The 26,734-nt window shown below is 42.4% G+C and overlaps 1 protein-coding gene across 2 annotated transcripts in view; it reads left to right on the top strand.

Moving 5' to 3' along the window:
* rbks (ribokinase) overlaps nucleotides 1–26,734 on the top strand; it is a 63,812-nt gene that overhangs the window by 9,967 nt on the left and 27,111 nt on the right. The window contains exons 3-6 of one of the 2 annotated variants that reach the window (XM_024429683.2): nucleotides 12,642–12,774; nucleotides 13,679–13,742; nucleotides 14,049–14,111; nucleotides 22,666–22,830. In XM_024429683.2, the coding sequence (XP_024285451.1) occupies nucleotides 12,642–12,774; nucleotides 13,679–13,742; nucleotides 14,049–14,111; nucleotides 22,666–22,830 (425 nt within the window). The remainder of the gene's footprint in view (nucleotides 1–12,641; nucleotides 12,775–13,678; nucleotides 13,743–14,048; nucleotides 14,112–22,665; nucleotides 22,831–26,734) is intronic. The other variant, XM_024429684.2, reaches the window with a different exon arrangement.

Below are 26,734 nucleotides of genomic sequence, written 5' to 3'. Positions count from 1 at the left end.
GAGCCATGGCATATACATTATTTAACTGCCAATTCTGTTTTAGGACTGTTCATCCTCATGTTATCTTCTGCAACTGACAGCCACACATCTTTGTTTTGCTTGAAAAAGCTTTATTAGTCGTTCTGGCTCATACACATCACATTGTGATGGAAACATGGAATGGCCTATTTTCTGGGCCGATGACAACCATGTGACTCTAAACCCTTTTAGGTATGGTCTAACACGCTATGTGCATCTTTTTAGTCTATATTTACCATCAGTTGTCATGGAAAGTTTTTACGCAAAAGCCAAGGGGTAATATTGGGAAGGGTGTTTCCAGCATGGCTCGAAATGGATGAAGCCCTATACAGACACATATAAGGGAACTGCCCTGTTCCTCCACCCCTGCCTGGGTTATTAATTCCATAGGAATCTAGTCATTCTATTTCTATGATTAATACCGCTGTCCCCAGACACAATCACCAGATTAGGCTACTGTCACGTAACGTTGGCATGAGGCGGATGGAGGCGTAACTTCATCCAGAGGTATAAAGACCCCGAAGGGCCACATCAGAAAGGCAAGGAGGACTAGGTTTCAAATAACATTTTATTGGTCACATACACGTGTTTAGCAGATGTTATTGCGGGTGTAGCGAAATGCTTGTGTTTCTAGCTCCAACAGTGCAGTAATATCTAACAAGTAATATCGAACAATTTCACAACAATACACACAAATCTAAGTAAAGGAATGGAATTAAAGATATATAAATATATGGATGAGCAATGTCAGAGCGGCATAGACTAAAATACAGTAGAATAGAATACAGTATATACATATGAGATGAGTAATGCAAAATATGTAAACATTATTCAAGTTACTAGTGTTCCATTTATTAAAGTGGCCAGTGATTTCAAGTCTATGTATATAGGCAGCAGCCTCTAATGTGCTAATGATGGCTATTTGACAGCCTGATGGCCTTGAAATAGATGTTTTTCAGTCTCTCAGTCCCAGCTATGATGCACCTGTACTGACCTCGCCTTCTGGATGATAACGAGGTGAACAGGCCGTAGCTCGGTTGGTTGTTGTCCTTGATGATCTTTTTGGCCTTCCTGTGACATCGGGTGCTGTAGGTATCCTGGAGGGCAGGTAGTTTGCCCCCTGTGATGCGTTGGAGCAGACCGCACCACCCTCTGGAGAGCACTGCGGTTGCGGGCGGTGCAGTTGCCGTACCAGGTGGTGATACAGCCCGATAGGATACTCTTAATTGTGCATCTGTAAAAGTTTGAGGGTTTTAGGTAGTGATGCACCGATATGATATTTTTGGCCGATACCCATATGATATTTTCCTTGCCAAAAAAAAACCAATACCGATAACCGATGTTTTACATTTCTGCTGCCTTTTAAGCATTCTAATACAGTTAAATAGTTAACACACACAGCAGCGGTCTAAGGCACTGCATCTCAGTGCAAGAGGCGTAACTACAGTCCTTGGTTCGAATCCAGGGTCTATCACATCCTTGATTGGGTTTCGTGTCTCAAAAATATTGTCTTGCATTTTAAAATGACAAGGGACCAAATATTGTAAAACTGTTCAATGCAACATCTTAGCATCACTACTTTGAGAAGGAAGTGAATATATTGGCTTTTTCTCCACAGTTGGCAACACTGTATAACTCATACCACAAATATGCTGAAAAAATATGTAAACGCAACATGTAAAGTGGTGGTCCAATGTTTCATGAGCTGAAATAAAAGACCCCAGAAATGTTCCATACGCACAAGAAGCTTATTTCTCTCAAATTTTGAGCACAAATATGTTTACATTCCTGTTAGTGAGCATTTCTCCTTTGCCAAGATAATCCATCCACCTGACAGGTGTGGCTTATCAAGAAGCTGATTAAACAACATGGTCATTACACAGGTGCACCTTGTGCTGGGGACAATAAAAGGCCACCCTAAAATGTGCAGTTTTGTCACATAACACAATGCCACAGATGCCTCAAGTTTAGAGGGAGTGTGCAATCGAAATGCTGACTGTAGAAATGTCCACCAGAGCTATTGCCAGATATTTTAATTTCTCGACCATAAGCCGCATCCAACATCTTTTTAGAGAATTTGGCACTGCGTCCAACCGGCCTCACAACTGCAGACCACGTGTAACCAAGCCAGCCCAGGACCTCCACATTTGGCTTCTTCACCTGCGGGATTGTCTGAAGGGGAGCTGAGGCGTATTTCTGTCTGTAATAAAGCTCTTTGTGGGGAAAAACTCATTCTGATTGGCTGGGCCTGGCCCCCCAGTGGGTGGGCCTGGCTCCCCAGTGGGTGGGCCTGGCTCCCCAGTGGGTGGGCATGGCTCCCCAGTGGGTGGGCCTATGCTCTCCCAGGCCCACCCATGGTTGTGCCCTTGTCCAGTCATGTGAAATCCATAGATTAGGGCCTAATCAATGTATTTAAACTGACTGATGTCCTTATATGAACTGTAACTCAGTAAAATCTTTGAAATTGTTGCATGTTGAGTTTTTATATTTTTGCTTAGCATACTTGGCTTCCAATATCACCCGTACCACAAATCCTGTTTGGTTTTCATAGGCTAGGTTAGAAGACAGACACTGATCCATTGATCTGTCTGTTGATTGGTGATGTGGATATGACCTCATCAGTAAAACCTAATTAACTCCATTGAGACCAAGGATTCAACTTGGTCATCATGACACCATGATCCCATTTAATTGATACCCGACTGTTGCTGTTATATCATCTCAGTAGATGTGGTGTGAACAGTGTAGTGAAAATGTCCTTCCCACACATGTTGTATCATCATCTCAAGTACAATTGAGTAGTGTATGAGCACACATAAGTGAGACAACATTTGTCGCCCTGAAGTAGGCTTAGGCTACCTTTGCAAAGTGTTGTGCAACACAACAGGTGTTAAACAGAACAATAGATTATTTACAGTCTATCGCTTATATAAAATATGTCCATGTGGATGTCCATGCAAATGTACTGTTCTGTTATAGGTCACCGTTCAAGTCACATTTGCCCTTTCTGTGTTTTCGGTTGAGTAACTACACAACCTTACAATTTTCATCTCATTCCCCCCCAACCTTTATCTGTAACTGTGGCGAAAGTGATCCCACCCCAGTTATCAAAAACACACGGACACGCTCACTGACGGTTTTGATCATTTTAGGCAACCTCTTTAAAGGGCAGGAGGAGCTGCATCAATTAGGCCCTACAGTACTACTGACGGGAAGAGACTGTGTTTTGGGTCTTTTCGGGGGTGGGTGGGAGGGAGGGAGTTAGGGGGTACTTGAAAACTTGAAATACATTTTCCACCCCATCAAAGTGATATGCATGGCTTTGAAGTTGGAAATCCAGTTGCCTGAATGTGCCAATGTTTGGGTGGTTGTGACACAGTCCCCCTCTCCCCACCTCCACTTGTCTTTCCCCTGACTTTGTCTCCTCTCTCTCTCTCTCTTTCCTCTCTGATGTGGCCTCTCACACTAGAAACCCCACACTGTCAAAGCCAGACAGCGCCCCCTGCTGCCGTCCTCATCCACAGCTCCCTGATGTGAGATATGGAGCCGGTGTGATGTGGAGCCATCTAGCCTAGATGGGCTAGATGGTGCATTTCACTAGTTCTAAGGGAACTCATCCACCTCCAATGTATAGCAGTCACCTGTGTTTGTGGCTCTGGATAGACATTGCCCCTAAAAGACAGCAGAACAGCTTACCATCTTAACAAACCCTCCTAACCAACCTTATAGTGTTTTCAGCTTGCGGTATAGACATTTTTACACCTGCTACCAGATGCAACCTATGAGGGCTGTTGACATTGGCCAATATGAGCCATTTCTGTAGGTGACGGGAAATTACCTAAGTAGTTAATAAGGAAACATTTTTTTCTCAGTATTTCACACCTCTCTCCTCACACCTCACCTCGACCTTCCCCTCACCTCTTCCTTCTCTCACTCTACCTCTCTCTGACTAGTGAAAGTGAAAAGAGCTCTTGTTTTTTTTATTACATACACCGGGTAGGTGCAGTGAAATGTGTTGTTTTACCTGGTCAGCTTGGTAGTACGGTGCCTCTGGAGATAATTAGGGTTAAGTGTCTTACTCAAGGGCACATTGGCAGATTTTTCATCTTGTCAACTCAGGTATTCGAACCAGTGACCTTTAGGTTACTGGCCAAATGCTTTAACAACTAGTCTACCTTCCGCCCTATATATCCTGTCCTACACAGCATGACCATATAAGGCCTTCCTGTTTTTAAATAACTTTTCTTTGTAAAGTCATTATACCTTTTTGATAATCTATTCTATATTGAAGCACTACTAGGTTACGTGAACCTATGTGTCTGCTGCAAATGAATTAAGTAAATGGTCCAAAGTTAGCAGTGTTTGCACAATCCTCAGTCCCTCTTAGACCTACTTCTAAAAGTCATAAACGTTACTGATCCGATGCGGTAATAGTTCTCAGGCTACTTCTGCGTCTGAACCATCTGCGCGTTCCAAAGGTTAGCCGCCACTCAGTGGTTTAAATGTAAAGCAAATGTTTTTTTCCGGTGCTGCACAAAAAATAACAAGCTTCACCGAACACTTGTGATGGCCTTTTGGTGGCGTGGGAGAAAACAGACTGGGGTTGGAGTTGAGCTTTAGCACGTAGCCAACCTTTTGGTTGGCGTGCTCGCAAACACACAGACAATGGACTAGTGTCTGGTGATGGAGGGGCAGTGGTTTACCCAACCTGGCAATCACCTGTTGAAAGCCAACCAGCCAAGCCAAGCCAACCAGTAGTCGTGGTCAGATGCCAATAAAGGCGGGACTGGAATCTGTGTGCATGTGTGTGTGTGTGTGTGTGTACCTGCGTGTGATTGTATGTATGTGTACTTGCAGTTACTATGCTTGGCCCACACACTCTCACACCATACCCCCTCATCCAAGTGTAAACACTTTCACCACCCTGCTTCCTCTCTCTCTCTGAGAGAGACAGATACCTTATTGAGTATATGTGGAATCTGGGAATATACAATTCTCATGATTTGTTTCCTAATGCACTGTAGAAGCATTATGTAAACATACTGTAATAACAAAAGTGTGAGACTATATGGTTTCTTCTACATAGTAGATTTTAATGTGTGGCTGATGACACATATAGGAGAGCAATTATAGGCATGGTACACATGGATAAGTTCTATAGGCTAACATTGATTCATATGATTCATATGTTGTCTCAGAGTACTTTTTTTCTGAAAGGCATTGTCCTAACAAGGAAAGGACATAAGACATAGGACATGATTCATCAAAACCACTTAACATATGGACTCCCATATGTTCGCCCCTATTTTGGTTTCGACCAAAACAACCTCAAATCTCCTGCATGAACGCTGAGGTTACTGGAAATCCTGAGGTTGTGAAAAACAACAAAGAGCTATTTTTATGTGGATTTACTGTAACTCCCTAGTTTCTCAACCACCACACCTGCTAATTAACACACACACATCCATACTGTATACACACACACTTAACACATACCCAAATCTCAATAATAGCTAAGTTTATCATCCTAGTCTTGCCACCAACAAACCCTCTGACCCTGGAGAAGGAAGAGCCTTGTAACTCTCTGTGATTGGAGGAGTTGGCAGACAAACAGCTCTCTAGCCTGGGGGAGAGAGGGCGGGGTAAACATGACCCAACCTGTAGTGTCAGGCATTAGTGACATTAGCCCTAACAGGGCTCACTTCAACACCATCATCCTGGAAACCTTAGACCCACTCCAATTCACACACCGCCCCAACAGATCCACAGATGACACAATCTCAGTCGCACTCCACACTGCCCTTTACCACCTGGACAAAAGGAACACCAATGTGAGAATGCTATTCATTGACTACAGCTCAGCGTTCAACACCATAGTGCCCACAAAGCTCATCACTAAGGACCCTGGGACTAAACACCTCCCTCTGCAACTGGATCCTGGACTTCCTGATGGTCCGCCCCCAGGTAGTAAGGGTAAGCGAACAACACATCTGCCACGCTGATCCTCAACACGGGGGCCCCTCAGGGGTGCATGCTTAGTCCCCTCCTGTACTCCCTGCTCACCCACAACTGTGTGGCAAAGCACGACTCCAACATCACCATTAAGTTTGCTGACTTAAATGTAGAATTTATTTGATTTGACATAGTCATGTCAAAGCAGCTGTTTGCGTCTATGACCAGCACTGACTGAGCAACTTGCGTTCAACTGCACCTTAGTCCAGGGATAAGAGAGTGTTCACACTTGCACATTCTGAAGAGGGCTAGCACCAACCGTAGCCCATGGCTAGCTGGCCCTGCTCCAGAATAGGGTGAGTTAGCACTGACTTTTTGAGGAGCCCCATAAACACAGTGCCAAAATAACCAGTATAAAACATGGTGAACAACGCCTAGAATGCTCACTGTCCAATCACAAAAGCTGCACATTCACTTAATTGATATACAGTGCATTCGGAAAGTATTCAGAGCCTTTGACTTTTTCCACATTTAGTTAATTACAGCCTTATTCTAAAATTGATTAAACTCACTGGACTCTAACCACACACTCACACATACTACACTGACACTCCAATACAACAACAAAAAATCAGAGCTGGCCGCCCGGCCAAACTGAGCAGTCGGGGGAGAGGGGCCTTGGTCAGGGAGGTGACCAAGCTCCGAGGAATGTGTTTATGTACCACCAAGTCACTCTGACAGAGTTCTAGAGTTCCTCTGTGAAGATGAGAGAACCTTCCAGAAGGACAACCATCTCTGCAGCACTCAACCAATCAGGCCTTTATGATAGAGTGGCCAGACGGAAGCAATTCTTCAGTAAAAGGCACACGACAGCCCGTTTGGAGTTTGTCAAAAGCACCGAAAGACTCTCAGACCATGAGATACAAGGTTCTCTGGTCTGATGAAACCAAGATTGAACTATTTGGCCTGAATACCAAGTGTCACTTCTGGAGGAAACCTGGCACCATCCCTACAGTGAAGCATGGTGGTGGCAGCATCGTGCTGTGTGGATGTTTTTCAGTGGCAGGGACTGGGAGACTAGTCAGGATCGAGGCAAAAATGAACAGAGCAAAGTACAGCAAGATCTTGGATGAAAACCTGCTCCAGAGCGCTCAGGAACTCAGACGGGCTAAGGTTCACCTTCCAACAGGACAATGACCATAAGCACACAACCAAGACAACGCAGAAATGGCTTCGGGACAGGTCTCTGAATGTCCTTGAGTGGCCCAGGCAGAGCCCGGACTTGAACCCGATCTCAGATCTTTGGAGAGACTTGAAAATAGCTGTGCAGCAACGCTTTCAATCCAACCTGACAGAGGTTGAGAGGATCTGGGAGAAACTCCCCAAATACAGTTGCGTCTTTCCCAAGAAGACTCGATGCTGCCAAAGGTGCTTCAACAAAGTACTGAGTAAAGGGTCTGAATACTTATGTAAATGTGATATTTCAGTTTTTTACTTTTAATTAAGAAAAGTATGGGGTATTGTGTGTAGATTGATGAGGAGAAAAAAAGAATAAGACTGTAAAGTAACAAAATGTGGAAAAAGTCAAGGGGTCTGAATACTTTCCGAAGGCACTGTAGATAAACTCTCTTGGTAAATAGTGTGGTCTACAGCTTACCATGAGGTACTCTAACTCAGGCAAGGAAACCCTTGAGACTTTCTTAATATTAGGGATCGCGCACTTGCTGTTGTTGACAAAAGGCTATAGGATAGCCTCAAGCGGAGCTCATCCAGTTTATTCTCCAGTGATTCCACATTCGCCAGTTGAACAGGGGGCAATGGTGGATTATCCACACGCCGACGCAAAATCGCCAGGCATCCGGCTCTTCGACCTCTGTAACTGCGTCTCTTCATACCAATGATGTGGGTTTAGGCCTGGTCCGGGAGGAGCAGTAAATCTTTCGCTTCCGACTCATTCAAGAAAAAATCCTCATCCAGTTCGAGGTGAGTAATTGCTGGTCTGATGTCCAGAAGCTCTTTTCGGTCATAAGAAACGGTGGCGGAAACATTATGTATAAAAAAAGTTTAAATCAGCACAGAAAAACACAAGCTAGCACAATTGTCCAGGAGCCCATAAAACGGCGGCTGTCCCCTCCGGCGCCATCCAGATGCAACACTTAGAATATTTGAAAATGTATTTTTGCCAATAATTGACAAACATATACTTGTTAAGAAACTAACTGTGACAACTGTTAGAGCCGTGTGGATCGATGATGAATTGAACATTTGTATGGTTGAAAGAAATTATGCAAAAAAGTCAGGCTACTCAGCGGATTGGTTGACATACTGTCAATTGAGAAATTGTGTGACTAAACAAACAAACAAAAAAATACTAATTATATTACCAAAACAAGATAAATGACATAAAAAACCATGGGAAAACTTAGTAGCACCGTCAATTATATTATGGGCAGAAAACCCAATTAATCTCCATTATTCATTGAAGTTGATGTGTCATTTATAACAAAACCTTTCTTATAGCCAATTATTTCAATGACTATTTCACTAGTAAAGTGGACAAACTGAGAAGTGAAATGACAACATTGAACAGTGAACCATCATAGTTGTGTAATTGAAGATATATTAATGAAAGAGAAGGACTGCTGTTTTCAATTTGGTCAAGTTAGTGTGGGAGAGGTGGAACAACTATTGTTATCCATCATTATACAACGAGTGGGTCTAATCCTGAATGCTGGTTAAATCTGCATTCCAGTCGGTGTCTATTCCACGTTATCACAGATGAAATCTATGACATTAAAATGCCTATTTACTCTGTTCCATCTGACTGTGCAATTCACTGTCTCATCAGCCCAGCCAGGGAATTTATAAACTTGATCTCCACTATAAAAAGCATCGAGACATTATCTAATTTCTTTTAGACTAACATTTAGTTTTCAACAGCAGAGATTTGTATAAACCTTGCTGTCTGTCCCGCCGACATTTGCAACATTGTTTCAATATTCAATATTTCAATATTCAAATTCGATCTCCAGCTGTCCCATAGTAATGAACGTTTCTCAGCCGGTCAAAATCATGAAACATTTTAATGCAGCTAGTTTGCAGTCTTTCCAACTTCAGTTTGAAGTGATTGTGTTAGCTGTGTAGTTGGCTAGCTCCTCTGATCAACAGTGTCCTGACAAGAGAGCACATTGTCTATGCCAGGCGAAATCGCCCCTCATTAGGTCATTGTTATGTATCCAAATAAATGTTACTAGAAAACAGCAAATGCAGCTATTGTAGTTATTCTGGCTGCACTGTTTGATGGGACTGTAGGTTAGCCATAGTTGGCTAGCTAGCAAGCGAGGGATAAGAACATTGCCAGCCAGTATGGCTATGGTCGGGTTTATACAGAACAAAAAGAGTGAACAACTGGGTCGCGTTTCTGGCAACTGACCCGATAGAACAAACAACCAGCCGGCTTGGATAGCAACCCTAGATGTGTAGGGACTAAATATTGTGGAAGGATGAAATAGTATGAATAAATTCATCAAAATAAAGTTTTTAATGAAAATATGTCAATCATTATTTGAATATGTTGGTAACCCGTTGAATAAAAGTGATAATGCCCTCGAAGCCAGTGTTTGAAGGATATATTGGCACGGTTTGCCGGTTCTCGACTTCGTCTCCGGCCTAACAACACCCTTGCCAATATATCCTTCAAACACCAGCTTCTCGGCCATTATCACTTAAATAATGATAAGCCACCAGGTATAGACAACCTTGATGGGAAACTATTGAGAATATTAGCAGACTGTATTGCCACCCCTATTTGCCATCTTTAACCAAAGGAACCAAGGAAGCTTAATTAATTCCACAACCTACAAATAGTAAAAATCCCTTTGCTGGCTCTATCAGCTGCCCAATCAGTTTGCTGCCTGTTCTTAGTAAACTGATGGAGAGAATTGTGTTTGAACAAATCCAATGCTATTTCTTAAAGCACAAGTTAACTACTGACTTTCAGCATGCATATAAGGCAGGGCACTCAACTTGTACTGCACAGACTCAGATGACTGATGATTGGCTAAAAGATACGGATAATACGATTATAGTTGAAGCTGTATTGTTAGATTTCAGTGCAGAATTAGATGTTATTGATCATCATTTATTATTGAACAAAAAAAAACTCACTTGTTATGGCTTTAAATCACCTGCCATCACATGGTTGGAGAGTTATTTATCCAATAGAACTCCGAGATTATTCTTCAATGGAATCTTCTCTAACATCAGATATGTATAGTATGGAATCCCTCAGGGCAGTTGCATTTTCATAAATAATTTGTCACTTGTTTTACAAGAAGCTAAAATGACTAGGTATGCTGATGATTGGACACTCGACACATCAGCAACTACAGCCAGTGAGCTCACTGAGACTCTTAGCCTGGAGTTACAGTCACTGTCAGAATGGGGAATTAACTATAAACCAGTCATTAAAAAAAAAAAAAAACACTGAGGGTGGATTGCACCAACATGGTTTAAATTCATCTAGGATTAGAGCTAATCTAGGTTTTGTAAATCTAGGTTTATAATTCATCAGAGATGTGTTGCACCACTTCATTTTAAATCTAGATCAGTAAATCTATGATTAACGGTTTTAAACTATGATTGGTGTGTAAATAGTTTTTTTTAGTTGTCTCTTGGTGTCTTTCCTATATATAACTTTATTTATTTTTTCATTTTAATATAATATCTTATGTTGTTCTTGTATATTACTGTTCTGTACTTCGTCATGCATTTGTACATTTTATGTGGACCCTAGGAAGAGTAGCTGCTGCATGTGCAGTAGCTAATGAGGATGCTAATAAACTAACTTAAATTATTGCTCAGCAGAGAGAGAGAATGTCAGAGATAGAATGTTGATCGCATGTTGTGCTTGTCCGCTAGCCCAGTGCTTTGTAATACAATTGTGAATCCTTAGCCCAGGGCTAAAGCTTAGCCCAGTGTTAACAAATGCTTTTGTGAACAAAGGGCTAAGTTAACCTAGGGCCAGTCTAGCCTGGGGCTAAGAACAATGCAGGGGAACAGGATTCAAGTTTAAAGTTTTAATTGTCACATGCACAAGTACAGTGAAATACTTAACTTGCAAGCCCTTCCGAACAGTGCAGTAATCAATATCAAAATAGTTTACCTAAAAAAAAAACACAAAACATAAGAGGGGAAGAAAACAGGACAATGTAAGCTATATACAGGGTCAGTACCAAATGTACATTGTGCATGGATACTGGGGTAGTTTAGGTAGATACAGTGCATTCTGAAAGTATTCAGATCTTTTTCCACGTTTTGTTACGTTACAGCCTTATTAAAATCAATATTTACTTTGCTCCGTTCATTTTTTCCTCGATCCTGACTAGTCTCCCAGTTCCTGAAAAACATCCCCACAGCATGGTGCTGCCACCACCATGCTTCACCGTAGGGATGGTGCCAGGTTTCCTCCAGAAGTGACGCTTGGCATTCAGGTCAAAGAGTTCAATCTTGGTGTCAACAGACCAGAGAATCTTGTTTCTCATGGTCTGAGAGTGACTTTTTTTAGGTGACTTTTGGCAAGCTCCAAGTTCTTCCATTTAAGAATGATGCTGCAGACATTTTTTGGTACCCTTCCCCAGATCTGTGCCTCGACACAGTCCTGTCTCGGAGCTCTACGGACAATTCCTTCTACCTCATGGCTTTGATTTTGCTCTGACATGCACTGTAAACTGTGGGACCTTATATAGACAGATGTGTGTGCCTTTCCAAGTCATGTCCAATCAATTTAATTTACCACAAGTGGACTCCAATCAAGTTGTTACAACATCTCAAGGATGATCAATGGAAACAGGATGCACTTGAGCTCAATTTCTAGTCTCATAGCAAAGGGTCTGAATACTGATGTAAATAAGGTATTTTATTTGCACAAATGTCTAAAAACCTGTTTTCGCTTTGTCATTGATGTTCCATTTTTTAAAATTCATTTTAGAATAAGGATGTAAAGTAACAAAATGTGTAAAAAGTTAAGGGAATGCTCTGTATGTGCGTGTGGAAAAGTGACTGGTAGCAGAATAAATAATAATAATAATAAGCAGCATTATAAGGTGTGTGTGTGTGTGTGTGTGTGTGTGTGTGTGTGTGTGTGTGTGTGTGTGTGTGTGTGTGTGTGTGTGTGTGTGTGTGTGTGTGTGTGTGTGTGTGTGTGTGTGTGTGTGTGTGTGTGTGTGTGTGTGTGTGTGTGTGTGTGTGTGTGTGTGCGCGTGTGTGTGCGCGCAAGAGTATCAGTGTAGACGTGATAGGCGGATATACATGATAAATGGATAGGTACTAATGTTAATGGCCATCAATAATCAATGAACACTGCTTAATTGTAGTAATACATCTCATCAATAATAATTTTAGCAGCAGCATAGGTGTGAGGGGGTGTGTCTGCGTGTGGGTGTAAATGTGTGGCGTCAGTAATGAGGGTGAGTGTGAGTAAGCGATTCCTCGATGTTGCAATCCCCATAGTCTGTTATTAGCAGAGATCATATCACCAGAGTACAATTGTTGCTGTCTCAAAAATGGACATATCATTGCACCTTTGTCATAGTTGTAAGTGACTTTAGAGTTTTACTACAGGGTTTTATGAGTCTGTGAGGGATATTTTACCTGTGCAATTTCTCCCTCAGCCAGGCACCAAGGCTACCCAAGGCGGGAGAGACCATCCACGGTCACAAGTTCTTCATTGGTTTCGGAGGCAAAGGGGCAAACCAGTGTATTCAGGCCGCTAGAATGGGAGCCAAGACTGCCATGGTCTGCAAGGTATGACACAGTGGCAGTAAATGGCAAGCAAGCCCTCTCTCTCTCTCACTGTCCCTCTGCTGTACTCTACTCTTTTTTTCCAGAACGCACTCTTTCACACTGAACTCCTCTAACCACCCCTGTCAACGCTCCGGCCCTCATTCTTCCTTGATCCGTACCATTACTCATGCATAACACACACCCACATACGCCAAGTATTCCCATACATCCAACCCCAGGTCTCCAATCAGCTAGGCACAGCATAAAAAAGGGTCATCAAAGTAGCTGAAGCCCCACCTCTGTCAAGAACAAAGGGTCCAGTCGATAAGCTGTACAATGCAGGAGCGGCTCTCCAGGCATGGGCAGAGCCCAAAAATAGATGCCCAGGCTTTTGAGAAACATCCAAGGAGGAAGGCCGCACTTCAAAGACAAAGGGGGCCTAGGCTCCCACTATAGTGCTACTACCACTGCATACTACACTTTATAGGCAGTTAGGGCACAGATGCCTCTTTGACTTCTTCCTTGAAAGCGTGGGATAAAAGTGGGGAGCCTGAGGGCGAGGTGGGGACCCCTTCAACGCCCCCCCAAACGATTTTACGATGTGGACATCCCAGAGCAGATTGAGGGATCGAGGGAAGGAGGGGAGGGTGAGGGAGGAGAGGTGGACATGAGGAGGCGTCGGACGGGTGGGGTCGTCGTATCTTGAAGGCTTGGCGCGATGGCCTTGTGTGTGTGTGTTCGCACGTGTGTCTATGTGTGTGTGCATGTGTTTGTGTGATGTGACGGCACTTTGCCAGTATGCCAGCGGGGTACGAGAAAATACAACCCGATTCTGGTTGGAGTTCACTGATCTTCAAAAAGTGTCTATCTCATGTATTGCTTAGATCCGTGTATTCGAAGTTTCATCATAGCATTTTGATTTCAGGTTGGCAAAGACTTCTTTGGAGAAAACTACATCCAGAATTTCAAGGACAATGGTGTATCCACAGGTAAGAATACCAAAAATTACAACTTTCAAAACAACAGGCCATTCTTAAAATACAAAAAAGTTGCTGTGCTTATTTCAAAACTAGCTTGAAATGCAACAGATATGCTATTTCATGGCATGCATCATCCCAGACCTTGATCGAAATAATATTTGTCTTTCTTTTAGATGTGCTTCGTTTAAGATTGAGTTTGTTCAGTGTAATTGAACCAATGGAATAGTCCCAAAAGTGCCAAACTATTAGAAATGAAGGAATACATCGTATGTGTTGAAATGCTTCCTCTTTATTCCTCTTTTTCTCCCTCTGTAGAGTTTGTGGGGCAGACGGTTGACTCAGCCACTGGTGCTGCCTCCATCATTGTCAACGATGCAGGTAAACGAGGGTCGTAGACTGCCCTGTTAAAATGTAAAAATCCCCTCAACAAATAACCAACACATACAATCACTCACTTGCTCAATGTGCACTTACTTGGTTACTCACTCACACACACACACACATACATGTGCTTTACTGAGGAGAAGGATTCACCAGATGTGCACCTACACACTAAGTGCATCTGAATGGGATGAGGATCAGTACACACCACTCTACTACATCCCTCTAAACCCTCCTCTGCACAGAGTGTAAAATTAGCCTGGGCTTTATCTGCATCTGTGTCTGCAAATAGAATCAGGTGATATAATGCATCGCTGATATGTGGGTGGGCGAAGCGCTTGAGTGTGAGTGTGTGTTCGTGCATGCGGGTGTGTGTGAATAGTACAAATCTTGCGAATCCTGCGGAGGTACACAGGAAGTTAGTGTTTTCGGAAGAAGGGTTTGCGTTAGGGATGACTATTACCGTATAACCGACGGTAATGGATGAAGACCGCCGTGAAAATAAAGTAACCGTCATAATTGTAAAAAAATAAACATGGTGTGGAATTTACAGCTGACTGAAGACGGGGCGGCCGGGCATTCGTGCAGAATCCATTTCTGCCATAACATGGGCTCTTATAGTGTAGTCATGATACCAGCATTTATACTTCGATAGCGATAGTTGAGCATTTGAACATTATATTAGAATAATGAAAAAACTAGTACAACAACTACAATAACAAATATAATATATTCTCTCATCAATTTGTTAAACAAAATAAAACACCATATTAAATAACAGAAGAATATCTTCAATATTCCATATGCAAAACCCATGTCTGAGACTCGGAGCACACAAAATAATTTGACAATTACATCTAAACTGTTTTCAAATGTTATTTGATACATATCAGGGTTAATTTGCCCATCTATGGCCATAATGACATTCATTAAACCTATGATTCATTATAGCTAAATCATTTAATGTATTAAAATCGTAGTTTAGTTCCAAAACGGCACAAAAAAAAACACTTTGAAGCTAATTTCTGAAGTTTCTATATTGCAATAGTCTAACACCCCATAGAAGTACAATGGATTTTGCACAGCATACTACGATTCTCAGAGTGCATTTCAACTCCCAGGGTGCAATGCTCTATCCAGGGCTGCTGGCTAACTACTGCCAGCAAGCCTAGACAAACTCGAAGCAGTCTAAATATATTGCTGGCATAACTACGTTATTTCACATTACTTTACTTTTGGGTTGTAGTCATATTATAATGCTCACATGAATGTCATGCTAAATATATGTTCGTGTCATTCAAAAATAATTGGAATTGAGTTGCTAGTAATCTCTCGTGGACAGATGAAACGGTGAGAATCTGTCAAGGCTCACGTAGGATTATGTGATTACGAGAAGCAGTAGTTCCTGGTTTGGGGTTTTCGTCATTGATTATTTGGATGAATCAGGATTGGGCGAAGGTAGTGCTTAAATTGGTGCAATGATTTTCAAGCCTGGGTGCGGATGATAAACGGTTTCCACTACATTCCACAAACTCAAAATTGGCTATATCGTAAAAATTTATCAAATCAAAAATGACATTTTTACATTACATAAACATGTGTGAAATTACGGAAGAGAGGGGTATGGCAGAGAGTTCACTTCCTTCGAGCAAAGGTAATCACAATCGTTAACAACACCCCCCCATCCCCAGAAGTAAAATAGGAAATTACAAATTTACGCGACATAATTTTACTACCGGGTAACCAAGATTAAGTTGCTAGAAGAATGTTACAATGCAAATGTCATGTGTAAAATTGTTTGTAGTTTTGGAGCTAAACCTCCCTTGCACTGCTTTATAAAACCTTTTGCTTAGTTGTTTCTGTTGACTGGCCCTCGTCATCTGCTTTGTAATCAAAGTATTCCCAATGTTTGCTTCTGGAAACAGTTTTGTCAACAAGTTGCTGGCATGGAGGTATTATGTTTTTGTTTGAAGAAGTCAAATGTCATCATTTTCTCATCGCTTGCTTCTCAAAAGTAGCTCGCCCTATGTCAGCTGTAAGCGCATGTAGCCTGGCTAGCTTACTATTGCCTCCTTGAAAAGATTCAGACAAATTACGATACAGACGAGATCCTCTCAATCGGTATAAGACGTGAGATATATTTCACAGAAGTACCGAAAGTAACACAAATTCCAGTACTGAACTGTTTTTCATCTTCTAAACTCAGCAAAAAAAAGGCGTCCCTTTTTCAGGACCCTGTCTTTCAAAGATAATTCCGTAAAAATCCAAATAACTTCACAGATCTTCATTGTAAAGGGTTTAAACACTGTTTCCCATGCTTATTCAATGAACCATAAACAATTAATGAACATGCACCTGTGGAACGGTTGTTAAGACACTAACAGCTTACAGACAGTAGGCAATTAAGGTCACAGTTATGAAAACTTAGGACACTAAAGAGGCCTTTCTACTGACTCTGAAAAACACCAAAAGAAAGATACCCAGGGTCCCTGCTCATCTGTATGAATGTGCCTTAGGCATGCTGCAAGGAGGCATGAGGACTGCAGATGTGGCCAGGGCAATAAATTGCAGTGTCCTTACTGTGAGATGCCTAAGACAGCACTAAATCAACAACTGCCCGAGTTACACCAGGAATGCACAATCCCTCCATCAGTGCTCAGACTGTCTGCAATAGGCTGAGAGAGGCTGGACTGAGGGGTTATAGGCCTGTGTAAGGCAGGTCCTCACCAGACAGTGATGGTCGGTTTTGCGTTTATCGTTGAAGGAATGAGCGTTACACCGAGGCCTGTACTCTGGAGGGGGATCGAGGTGGAGGGTCGGTCATGGTCTGGGGCGGTGTGTCACAGCATCATCGGATTGAGCTTGTTGTCATTGCAGGCAATCTCAACGTTGTGCGTTACAGGAAGACATCCTCCTCCCTCATGTGGTACCCTTCCTGCAGACTCATCCTGACATGACCCTCCAACATGACAATGCCACCAGCCATACTGCTCGTTCTGTGCGTGATTTCCTGCAAGACAGGAATGTCAGTGTTCTGCCATGGCCAGCAAAGAGCCCGGATCTCTATCCCATTGCGCACGTCTGAGACCTGTTGGATCGGAGGGTGAGGGCTAGGGCCATTCCCCCGAGAAATGTCCGGGAACTTGCAGGTGCCTTGGTGGAAGAGTGGGGTAACATCTCAAAGCAAGAACAGGCAAATCTGGTGCAGTTCATGAGGAGGAGTACTGCAGTACTTAATGCAGCAGGTGGCCACACCAGATACTGACTGTTACTTTTGATTTTGAGCCCCCCTTTGTTCAGGAACACATTATTCCATTTCTGTTAGTCACATGTCTGTGGAACTTGTTCAGTTTATGTCTCAGTTGTTGAAACTTGTTATTTTCATACAAATATTTATGCCTCCCTGATGCAGTGAAAAATAAAAATGAAGTAGGCTTTATACGACATTAGTGCAGACCCATCACATTTGTTGCTTATCTGGATTCACTGGTTATACGTACATACCAAACTTGGGAGGGCACGATGGTCCTCTTTTGATTAGTAACTGCTTCCAGGCCTGCTATGATGTTCAGCTAGAAATGGTTAGTATGCTTAGAACCGGGGATGGGCTAGCTAATCCAGAATCACAAGGGTTTAGCCTATTTGAACTTGACTGGCACCCCGTAGTAAAGATCGGAGTCTTGCAGTGCACATTAAACCTGTTCCTATTTACGATAACATATTTCAATAAATATGTGATACAGAACGCAAAAGAGGAATGTAGGCCACACAATGCAGAGAATTCCACCAAAGCAGCACAAAATGTCCAGTCAGAAAGTATTGTTTCTTGCTGACTCTCTCTGTCAGATGCATTAGGCTATAGCCTAAACATATTCATGATTTTTTTTATATATATAATGGACACTCCTAATGGACACCTATCTTATGTTTAGCTGTTTAAAAAAAAAAACTGTCTATATTCCCTTCTCTCTGCATTCTATATGGTTTATGTATATGGCTGAAGGCTACGCTTCATTGTTGTATGCATGGCTTTCTCCCGATTTAAACGATGAATGTAACGGAGTTCCATCTCAAAACGTTATTTGAATAGCCTGAAATGTAAGTTAGGCAGGGGACTGATAATGAGAGAGAACAACCAATAACAATAGCCTTTAGAAAAGTCGAATGACAAGTTTATTTAAGTTTAAGCTTATCCATGCTGGCCCGGGAAAATCCCTCCAAGCGAGGTTGAAAACCAAATGGCCAATAACCTATCCTCATTCCTCCTACTGGCCTATCATAAAAGCTTTAAGACAAGTTAAAATGATGAACAGTAGCTTATATCCCAAATATTCTAGCCTACCCAAGGTGTTGTCCTAAAGTTGTGGCTTTTTAAAATAAGAGTGAAAGTCTATAGACTAAGCAAGTGGTCACCAACCGGTCAATCGCCAAGGCATTCCTAGTCCATTGTCTTTTGTTTGGAGCACTACTGTCAATGTTGAGTAAGGACATGCACCCGGTTCCGCATAAAAGTAGGCCTATATGCTACCTGGCCTGTGCGCAAATGTAGGTATATACTGAAAATGTGCCCATTTGGGGATCTGATAGTATTTCTGATTGGCTTAACTGCGTCTTCACTAATGAGCTGTGGAGCTTCTCAAAGTATTGTTTTCGTCACCTCAAAGTAAAACAAACAAACAGTCTGTTTTTCCATCCATTGAGAATGACAATAGTTCCTCAATGTTTTTGAAAAATCTTTCCAGCTCTCTCCCTTTCGATAACCATGGTGTGAAAGGGAAAAATGTCATGCTCTGATCTAGTGGAAATGTCATAAAATTTGTCTACCCGATGAGCGCTTATCCCTTGTGCAAAATAGCATACAGCTGTGTCTGACCGAGCCCAGAATATTTTATACAATGTTGCAAGTTTGTTATTGCAAGCTTCTTTCAAGTTCGTGGCAGACATGCCATGCGTAGCCAATGTGATTTATAGGATATCTTTTTTTATCAGGATAGTTTCTACCTGCAGGCTGCAATGTTTTTATTTGTTGGCTTTATTTCGGCTATTTTTACATAGTTGGCAATGGCAATAGAAGTTACTTTTTAGGTTTGTATAATTTTATTTAGATTTGAATAGAACCCCAGGTTGCTGAGGAATATTTTTGTTCTGAAATAAAGCCCTTTTGTGGGGAAAACTCATTCTGATTGGCTGGGCCTGGCTCCTCAGTGGGAGGGCCAGGCTGACTTGTGTGTGGGCCTATGCCCTCCCAGGCCCACCCATAGCTGCACCCCTGCCCAATCATGGGAAATCTATAGATAAGGGCCTAATTAATTTAGTTCAACGACTGATATCATTGAACTTTAACTCAGTAAAATATTTGAAATAGTTGCATATTGCGTTTATATTTTTGTTTAGTATAGCTGATTGTATTAAGACACATAGGGTGTGTATATACAGTGTCTTCAGAAAGTATTGAGACCCCTTGACATTTTCCACATTTTGTTACGTTACAGCCTTATTCAAAAATGGATTCTAAAATGTTGCAGCCTTATTTTTAATGACAAAGCGAAAACTGTTTTTTAGACATTTTTGCATATGTATAAAAATCACATTACATAAGGATTCAGATCCTTTACTCAGTACTTTGTTGAAGCACCTTTGGCAGCGATTACAGCCTCAAGTCTTCTTGTGTATGACGCTACAAGCTTGGCACACCTGTATTCGGGGAGTTTGTCCCGTTCTTCTCTGCAGATCATCTCAACCTTTGTCAGGTTGGATGAGGAGCATCAATGCACAGCTATCTTCAGATCTCTCCTTCGATCAGGTTCAATTCCGGGCTCTGGCTGGGCCACTCAAGGACATTCAGAGACTTGTCCTGATGCCACTCCTGCGTTGTCTTGGCTGTGTGCTAAGGGTCATTATCCTGTTGGAAGGTGAACCTTCGCCCCGGTCCTGAGCGTCCAGAGCAGGTTTTCATCAAGGATCTCTCTACTTTGCTCCATTCATCTTTCCCTTTATCCTGACTAGTCTCCCAGTCCCTGCCGCTGAAAAAAATCCTCACAGCACGATGCTGCCACCAACATGCTTCACTGTAGGGATGGTTCCAGGTTTCCTCCAGAAGTGAAGCTTTGCATTCAGGAGAAGAGTTCAATCTTGGATCCGTCAGACCAGAGAATCTTGTTTCTCATGGTCTGGGAGTCTTTAGGTGCCTTTTGGCAAACTCCAAATAGAGTGTCATGTGCCTTTTACTAAGGAGTGGCTTCCATCTGTGTCACGTCCTGACCTTAGTTCCTTTTTTATGACTCTGTTTTAGTTTGGTCAGGGCGTGAGTTGGGGTGGGCATTCTATGTTTTGTGTTCTATGTTTTCCATTTCTATGTGTTTGGCCTGGTATGGTTCCCAATCAGAGGCAGCTGGCAATCGTTGTCTCTGATTGAGGACCATACTTAGGCAGCCTGTTTTTGTTTCTGTGTCTCTACTAGACAGGACTGTTTCGGTTGTTCTTTTGTTTACTTTGAGTTTCAGTGTTCAGCTTATCGAATAAATTTAACATGGACACTTACCACGCTGCATCTTAGTCCTCTCCTTCCAACAGCCGTTACAGTCTGGCCACTCTACCATAAAGGCCTGATTGGTGGAGTGCTGCAGAGATGGTTGTCTTTCTGGAAGTTTCTCCCATCTCCACAGAGGAACTCTGGAGCTCTGTCAAAGTGACCAGTTCACCTCCCTGACCAAGGCCCTTCTCAGTTTGGCCAGGCTGCCAGTTCTAGTTAGAGTCTTGGTGGTTCCAAACTTCTTTAATTTAAGAAGGATGGAGGGAGGCCACTGTGTTCTTGGGGACCTTCAATGCTGCAGACATTTTTTGGTACCCTTCCCCAGATCTGTTCTTCAACACAATCCTGTCTCGGAGCTCTACGGACAATTCCTTTGACCTCATGGCTTGGTTTTTGCTCTGACATGCACTGTCAACTGCGGGACCTTAAATTGACAGGTATGTGCCTTTCATGTCCAATCAATTGAATTTACCAAAGGTGGACTCCAATCAAGTTGTCGTGTCACGTATACTCCCTCTCTGGCCTCTATGTCATCAGGCTGCTGATTTATCCCGCACGCCTGTCACCTGTCACTTGGACTCCATCACCTCCTTGATTATCTTCCCTTTATCTGTCACTCCCCTTGGTTCTTTCCTCAGGTGTTATTAACTCTGTTTCATGTTGGTGTGTTGTTTGTGTTTCATGTTTATTGTTTTGTTTATTTATTAAAACTCTCTGTACTTGCTTCCCGACTCTCAGTGCACTCGTTACATGTCGAAACATCTCAAGGTTGATCAATGGAAACAGGATGCACCTGAGCTCAATTTTGAGTCTCATAGCAAAGGGTCTGAATAAATTTGCAAACATTTCTAAAAACCCGTTTTCACTTTGTCATTATGGGGTATTGTGTGTGTATATTGATGAGGAAATATTTTTAGTTAATCAATTTTAGAATAAGGCTGTAACGTAACAAAATGTGGAAAAAGCCAAGGGGTCTGAATACTTTTGAAATGCACTGTATATGGAAAAAATACACCAATCGATTGGTCGAAAGAACAACTTTTGGTCAACCAAGATGTTTTTTAGTCGGGGACAGCCCCAATGCTCACTCAGCTGTGCCTCACCTGTAATACTAAAATGATCTATTACCAGTGTGATCAAATACCACATTTATATATATAATTTCATAATGGTCTGAGAAGAACAACATTGGCAGGGCAACTCAAGGATAGCCAGTATGCAGTGATGATATATTGGGCCTATAGCCTACTGCATAAACCTCATTGCTACAGAACTGTTTTTATTTGGTTAATGTTGCATAGGCTTAAGTTTGTTTTAAGCAACTCTGAGCGTGAGATCTCGGCTTGCATTTTGACACACAGAGGGATCTCTGCATAAGCTTTTTTCAATCACAGCTTTATGAGAGTTAGAACAAACAATATTATTTATTTTCTATTATTTTATGAGGCAAATAAAGCAATTATTATCCAGTCCTAAACGCAGTAGACTGCTTCTATCCAGCCCATGTCACTCCGGTAAGACAAAAAAAGAATGTGTATATCACGATAGGACAAAGCCCAACCCTACTAACCAGTGTGATATAAACGGGTACAATTGATTGAGATTCTCGTTGAAAACAACATTCCATGGTCATTTTGGTCATTGTAACTCAATCCAGGAAATTCATTTATATTTTGGATTCACTTTCTAAAGATGATTTGACAGGACTTACAATTGTTGAATGACAGTTAATTTCCTGAATCCACTGAGCAAAAGTGGTTCAAGGATCTCAGACCCCTGTTAGCCTTGGACTGGCCCTTCGACATGCTCCAATCTCCTCTGACTGTGTTTTAGTACTCCAACACTATGCACCTGGAATGACTAGCTGTGTTATTTTTATGGGTATTGTTGTGTGAGTGTGTGTGTGTGACACACACAAAAACACAGTACGTACCTATGCTGTCGTAAGCGAGGGCCAGTGACCCTCATGCCCCGTCCTCATCTTTCCATTTGGTCACTTTCGTTGTGTCACGTCCGCAGGGGAGAATGCCATTGTGATCGTGGCTGGTGCCAACCTGCTACTGGGTGGCGAGGATCTGCGGCGGGCACTGCCAGCCTTAAGCCATGCCAAGGTAATGGTGTGCCAGCTGGAGATCAGCCCGGACACCTCCCTGCAGGCCCTGCGCCTGTCCCATGAGAACAACGGTCAGTCTGGACGTCTATCTATGTACTGTCTTCGTACTGTCTACCTCTGTCTACATCTTTCTGTCTGTTGGCCTGTCCCATGAGAACAACGGTACGTCTGTCTGTCTGTCCTGAAGCAACGCTCGACAATCTCTGTTCCAACCTACAGTGAGTCATCAGGGAATTTCTTTTAGATTCTGATTTATCAAGAACTAAGCCCGCTTTACTGGCACAATCCTCTGTTCATTCATACATTATTGAAATTGACACTGTCACCATTATCTTATTTTCCCAGATTGTCTTTGTTGTTCAGAATAACATCCCTAGCTATATATTACAATGGGGTCTGAAATGATTGACACCCTTGATAAAAATGAGCAAAAATTACTGTGTAAAATAAATCATAATATATATTGTATGCTCAAAGAAATTATGAAATTATATTATGTTATACTAATACAATTGTTCAGAGAAAGAGATTTTGTAGTAAACCTTTTATTTTTTTTACTCAAAAAAGTAGGGCTAAAAATTGACAGCCTTTTTCCCCATGCCTTTCAATACCTCCGCTTACGAGGATAATGACACTGAGCCTTTTTCAAAAATATTTTATGAGCTGGAGAACACATTGGGAGGGATCTTAGACCATTCCTCCATACAGAATCCTTCCAGATCCCTTATATCCTTAGTCTGGGCATTTCCAAAGAGCTCTATTTTCATGCCATCTGACCAAAGTACCGGTTCCAATCCAAGTGCCAATGCCATTTCAAATCAAATTTGATTTGTCACATGCGCCAAATACAATGGTGGGAAAGGGCAGTGTTTGAATGAGATGGAGATTGTGTCATCAGTGGATCTGTTGGGGTCGAATAGAAATTGGAGTGGTTCTAGGGTTTCTGGCATGATGGTGTTTATGTAAGCCATGACCAGCCTTTCAAAGCACTTCATGGCTACCGACGTGAGTGCTACAGGGTGGTAATCATTTAGGCAGGTTACCTTCGCTTTCTTGGCCACATGGAATTTGGTGGTCTGTTTGAAACATGTAGGTATTACAGACTCGGCCAGAGAGAGGTTGAAAATCGTCCGGTACAGCTGGTGCTCTCACGCATGCTTCAGTGTTGCTTGCCTCGAAGCGAGCATAAAATGCATTTAGCTCGTCTGGTAGGCTCGCATCACTGAGCAGCTCGCGGCTGGGTTTCCCTTTGTTGTGCGTAATAGTTTTCAAGCCCTGCCACATCTGACGAGCGTCAGAGCCGGTGTGATAGGATTCAATCGTTGCCTGTTTGATGGTTCATCTGAGGGCATAGCGGGATGTTTTATAAGAGATCAGATTTGCCAAATGGAGGGCGAGGGAGATCTTTGTATGCGTCTTTGTGTGTGGAATAAAGGTGGCCTAGAGTTTTTTCCCCCTCTGGTTGCACTTGTGACATGTTGGTAAAAATTAGGTCAAATTAATTTAAGTTTTCCTGTATTAAAGTCCCCGGCCACTAGGAGTGCTGTTTCTGGATAAGCATTTTCTTGTTTGCTAATGGCCTTATACATCTCATTGTGTGTGGTCTTAGTGCCAGCATCGGTTTGTGGCGGTAAATAGACGGCTACGAATAATATAGATGAGAACTCTCTTGGTAGATAGTGTGGTCTACAGCTTATCATGAGGTATTCTGCCTCAGGTGAGCAATACCTTGAGACTTCTTTAATATTAGACATCTCGCACCACAGTTATTTACGTAGCTACTCTGTCCTGCACGGAGAAGCCAGACAGTTCTATATTATTCGTGTTGTTGTTCAGCCAATAATACCGAGGGTAGTAGGGGTTTACCTACTCGTCGTCAAATTCTTACAAGACACCCCGCCCTCCTCGCCTTTTTTCTCCATCTTTTCTTCATGCTGATGACGGGATTTGGACCTTGCCTCGACAAAGCAGTTCGTGTCGGACTCAAAATAGCACAGTTGGTTATGAGCCCTTAAAACGGCAGCCCTTTGTTGGTTGACATGTAAATAGAACTCTTTGGTCATGCACACCAGTGGTTGGTTTGGCATCAAAATGAGAATGCATGAGCAGAAAAGAACCCCATACCTACTGTAAAATATGATGGTTGATCTTTGATGTTAAAGTGGCTATTTTGCTTTCACTGGTCCTGGCGTCCTTGTTAAGGTCAACGGCGTCATACACTTTACCCAGTACTAGGATATTTTTTGCCAAAAACCTGTCCACAAATGGATCTTCCAGCAAGATAATAACACCAAGCATACATGAAAATACACAAAGAAATGGTTAATTGGCCACAAAATCAACATTTTGCAACGGCCATCTGTCTCCAGAATTGAAACCCATTGAAAACCTGTGGTCCATAAGCACAGATGAAGAATACCAACGATCTGGAAGGATTCTGTAGATCCTTCCAACTCATAAAACATTTTAGAAAAAGGTTCTGTGCCGTTATCCTCTGAATGTGAGGTATTGAAAACAGGTGTGTCAATAATTTTGACCCCTACCTTTTTTAAATTGTTTTTTATTACTTGTTAAACAAAATCTCTTTCTCTGAGCAATTGTATTAGTTTGAAATAATATAATTTCCCAAATGTTTTGCGCATACAATATACTGTTGAAGTCGGAAGTTTACATACACTTAGGTTGAAGTCATTAAAACTAATTTTCCAACCACTCCACAAATTTCTTGTTAACAAACTATAGTTTTGCCAAGTCGGTGTTCATAAACTGAGCGGTGGTCCTCGGGTAAATGCAGCTGCCACTGATTTCCTTGCAATATATTATCGCCCTCAAAACGTAAAAGGGGTGCGTTACCTCGCTGAGTCTGTATCAGTCTTTATCTGTGAGTGTGTGTTTCGCAAGCTGGGTGTGTGCATGCATGTGACGTGTGTGTTTGTCAAGGTACAGTATACCACTTCATTAATAAACTTCCCCACCCAAAAGAATGGCAGCTCCAGGTAAATAAAGCACCACACCTCCAATGGGAATAACTAGACCACGGAGCTCTATCTTCATTAGCACCTCAGTCTATTATTGGACCGCATCGGTGTCTCACATCTGTGGAGTTGAGACATACGGGGACATCCGGCTCTGGTGTCGGGGCCCTTTTATTAGTTACCACCATCCACTTCCAAAGCATGTCGTAATGGGCTCTCGCCCACCTCATTGCCCACAGATGGGCAATCTGGGAAACCCAGATGGCATCGCGCGCCATCTCTGACGTACCACCTCTGATATCATATACCCTGGCATGGATTATCAACTCCTTCTGCCAAGGCGCTAATAGGCATCACTGCGTGGAGAGATAAGAGACAATTTGAGGTGATAGCAGCACAAGCAGATTACGTGAATGTCAGCCCCCGGAAGGGGTGCGGTGTCAATGGTTTGGCCCGGGGGCTAATGACGCGATTGGATCGTCAGGTGACGGAGCTCTCTGCTGCCCGGCCTACGCAAATGACTCCTCGGGAGGTTTTCCTTAAGGATGAAAGAGAAACAGATTCTTAGAAATAACTCTCCAGGGTTGAGGTACTGTACTGTTGCTTTTTCATGCTGTACACTTGGTGTTGCGTCACATAGTCACTGAAATAATGTTTTTTAAGATATTTGTTATCATATATTATATGGTAAATATGTATATTTACTGTATATATACTGAACAAAACTATAAACATGCAACAATTTCAACATTAATGCTCAAATAAGGAAATCAGTCAATTGAAATAAATAAATTAGGCCCTAATCTATGGATTTAACATGACTGGGCAGGGGCGCAGCCATGGGTGGGCCTGGGAGGGCATGGTCCCACCCACTGGCTGGGTCTGCCTCCCTAATCAGAATAAGTTTTCCCCTACAAAAGGGCTTTATTACAGACAGAAATGCTCAAACGATCCCGCAGGTGAAGAAGCTGGATGTGGATTATGGTAGAGAAGTTCAATT

The sequence above is a fragment of the Oncorhynchus tshawytscha genome, linkage group LG08, assembly GCF_018296145.1.
Source record: "Oncorhynchus tshawytscha isolate Ot180627B linkage group LG08, Otsh_v2.0, whole genome shotgun sequence".
NCBI lineage: Eukaryota > Metazoa > Chordata > Actinopteri > Salmoniformes > Salmonidae > Oncorhynchus > Oncorhynchus tshawytscha.
Note: the sequence above shows the minus strand (reverse complement) of the source record. Positions and strands in the feature narration are given on the sequence as shown.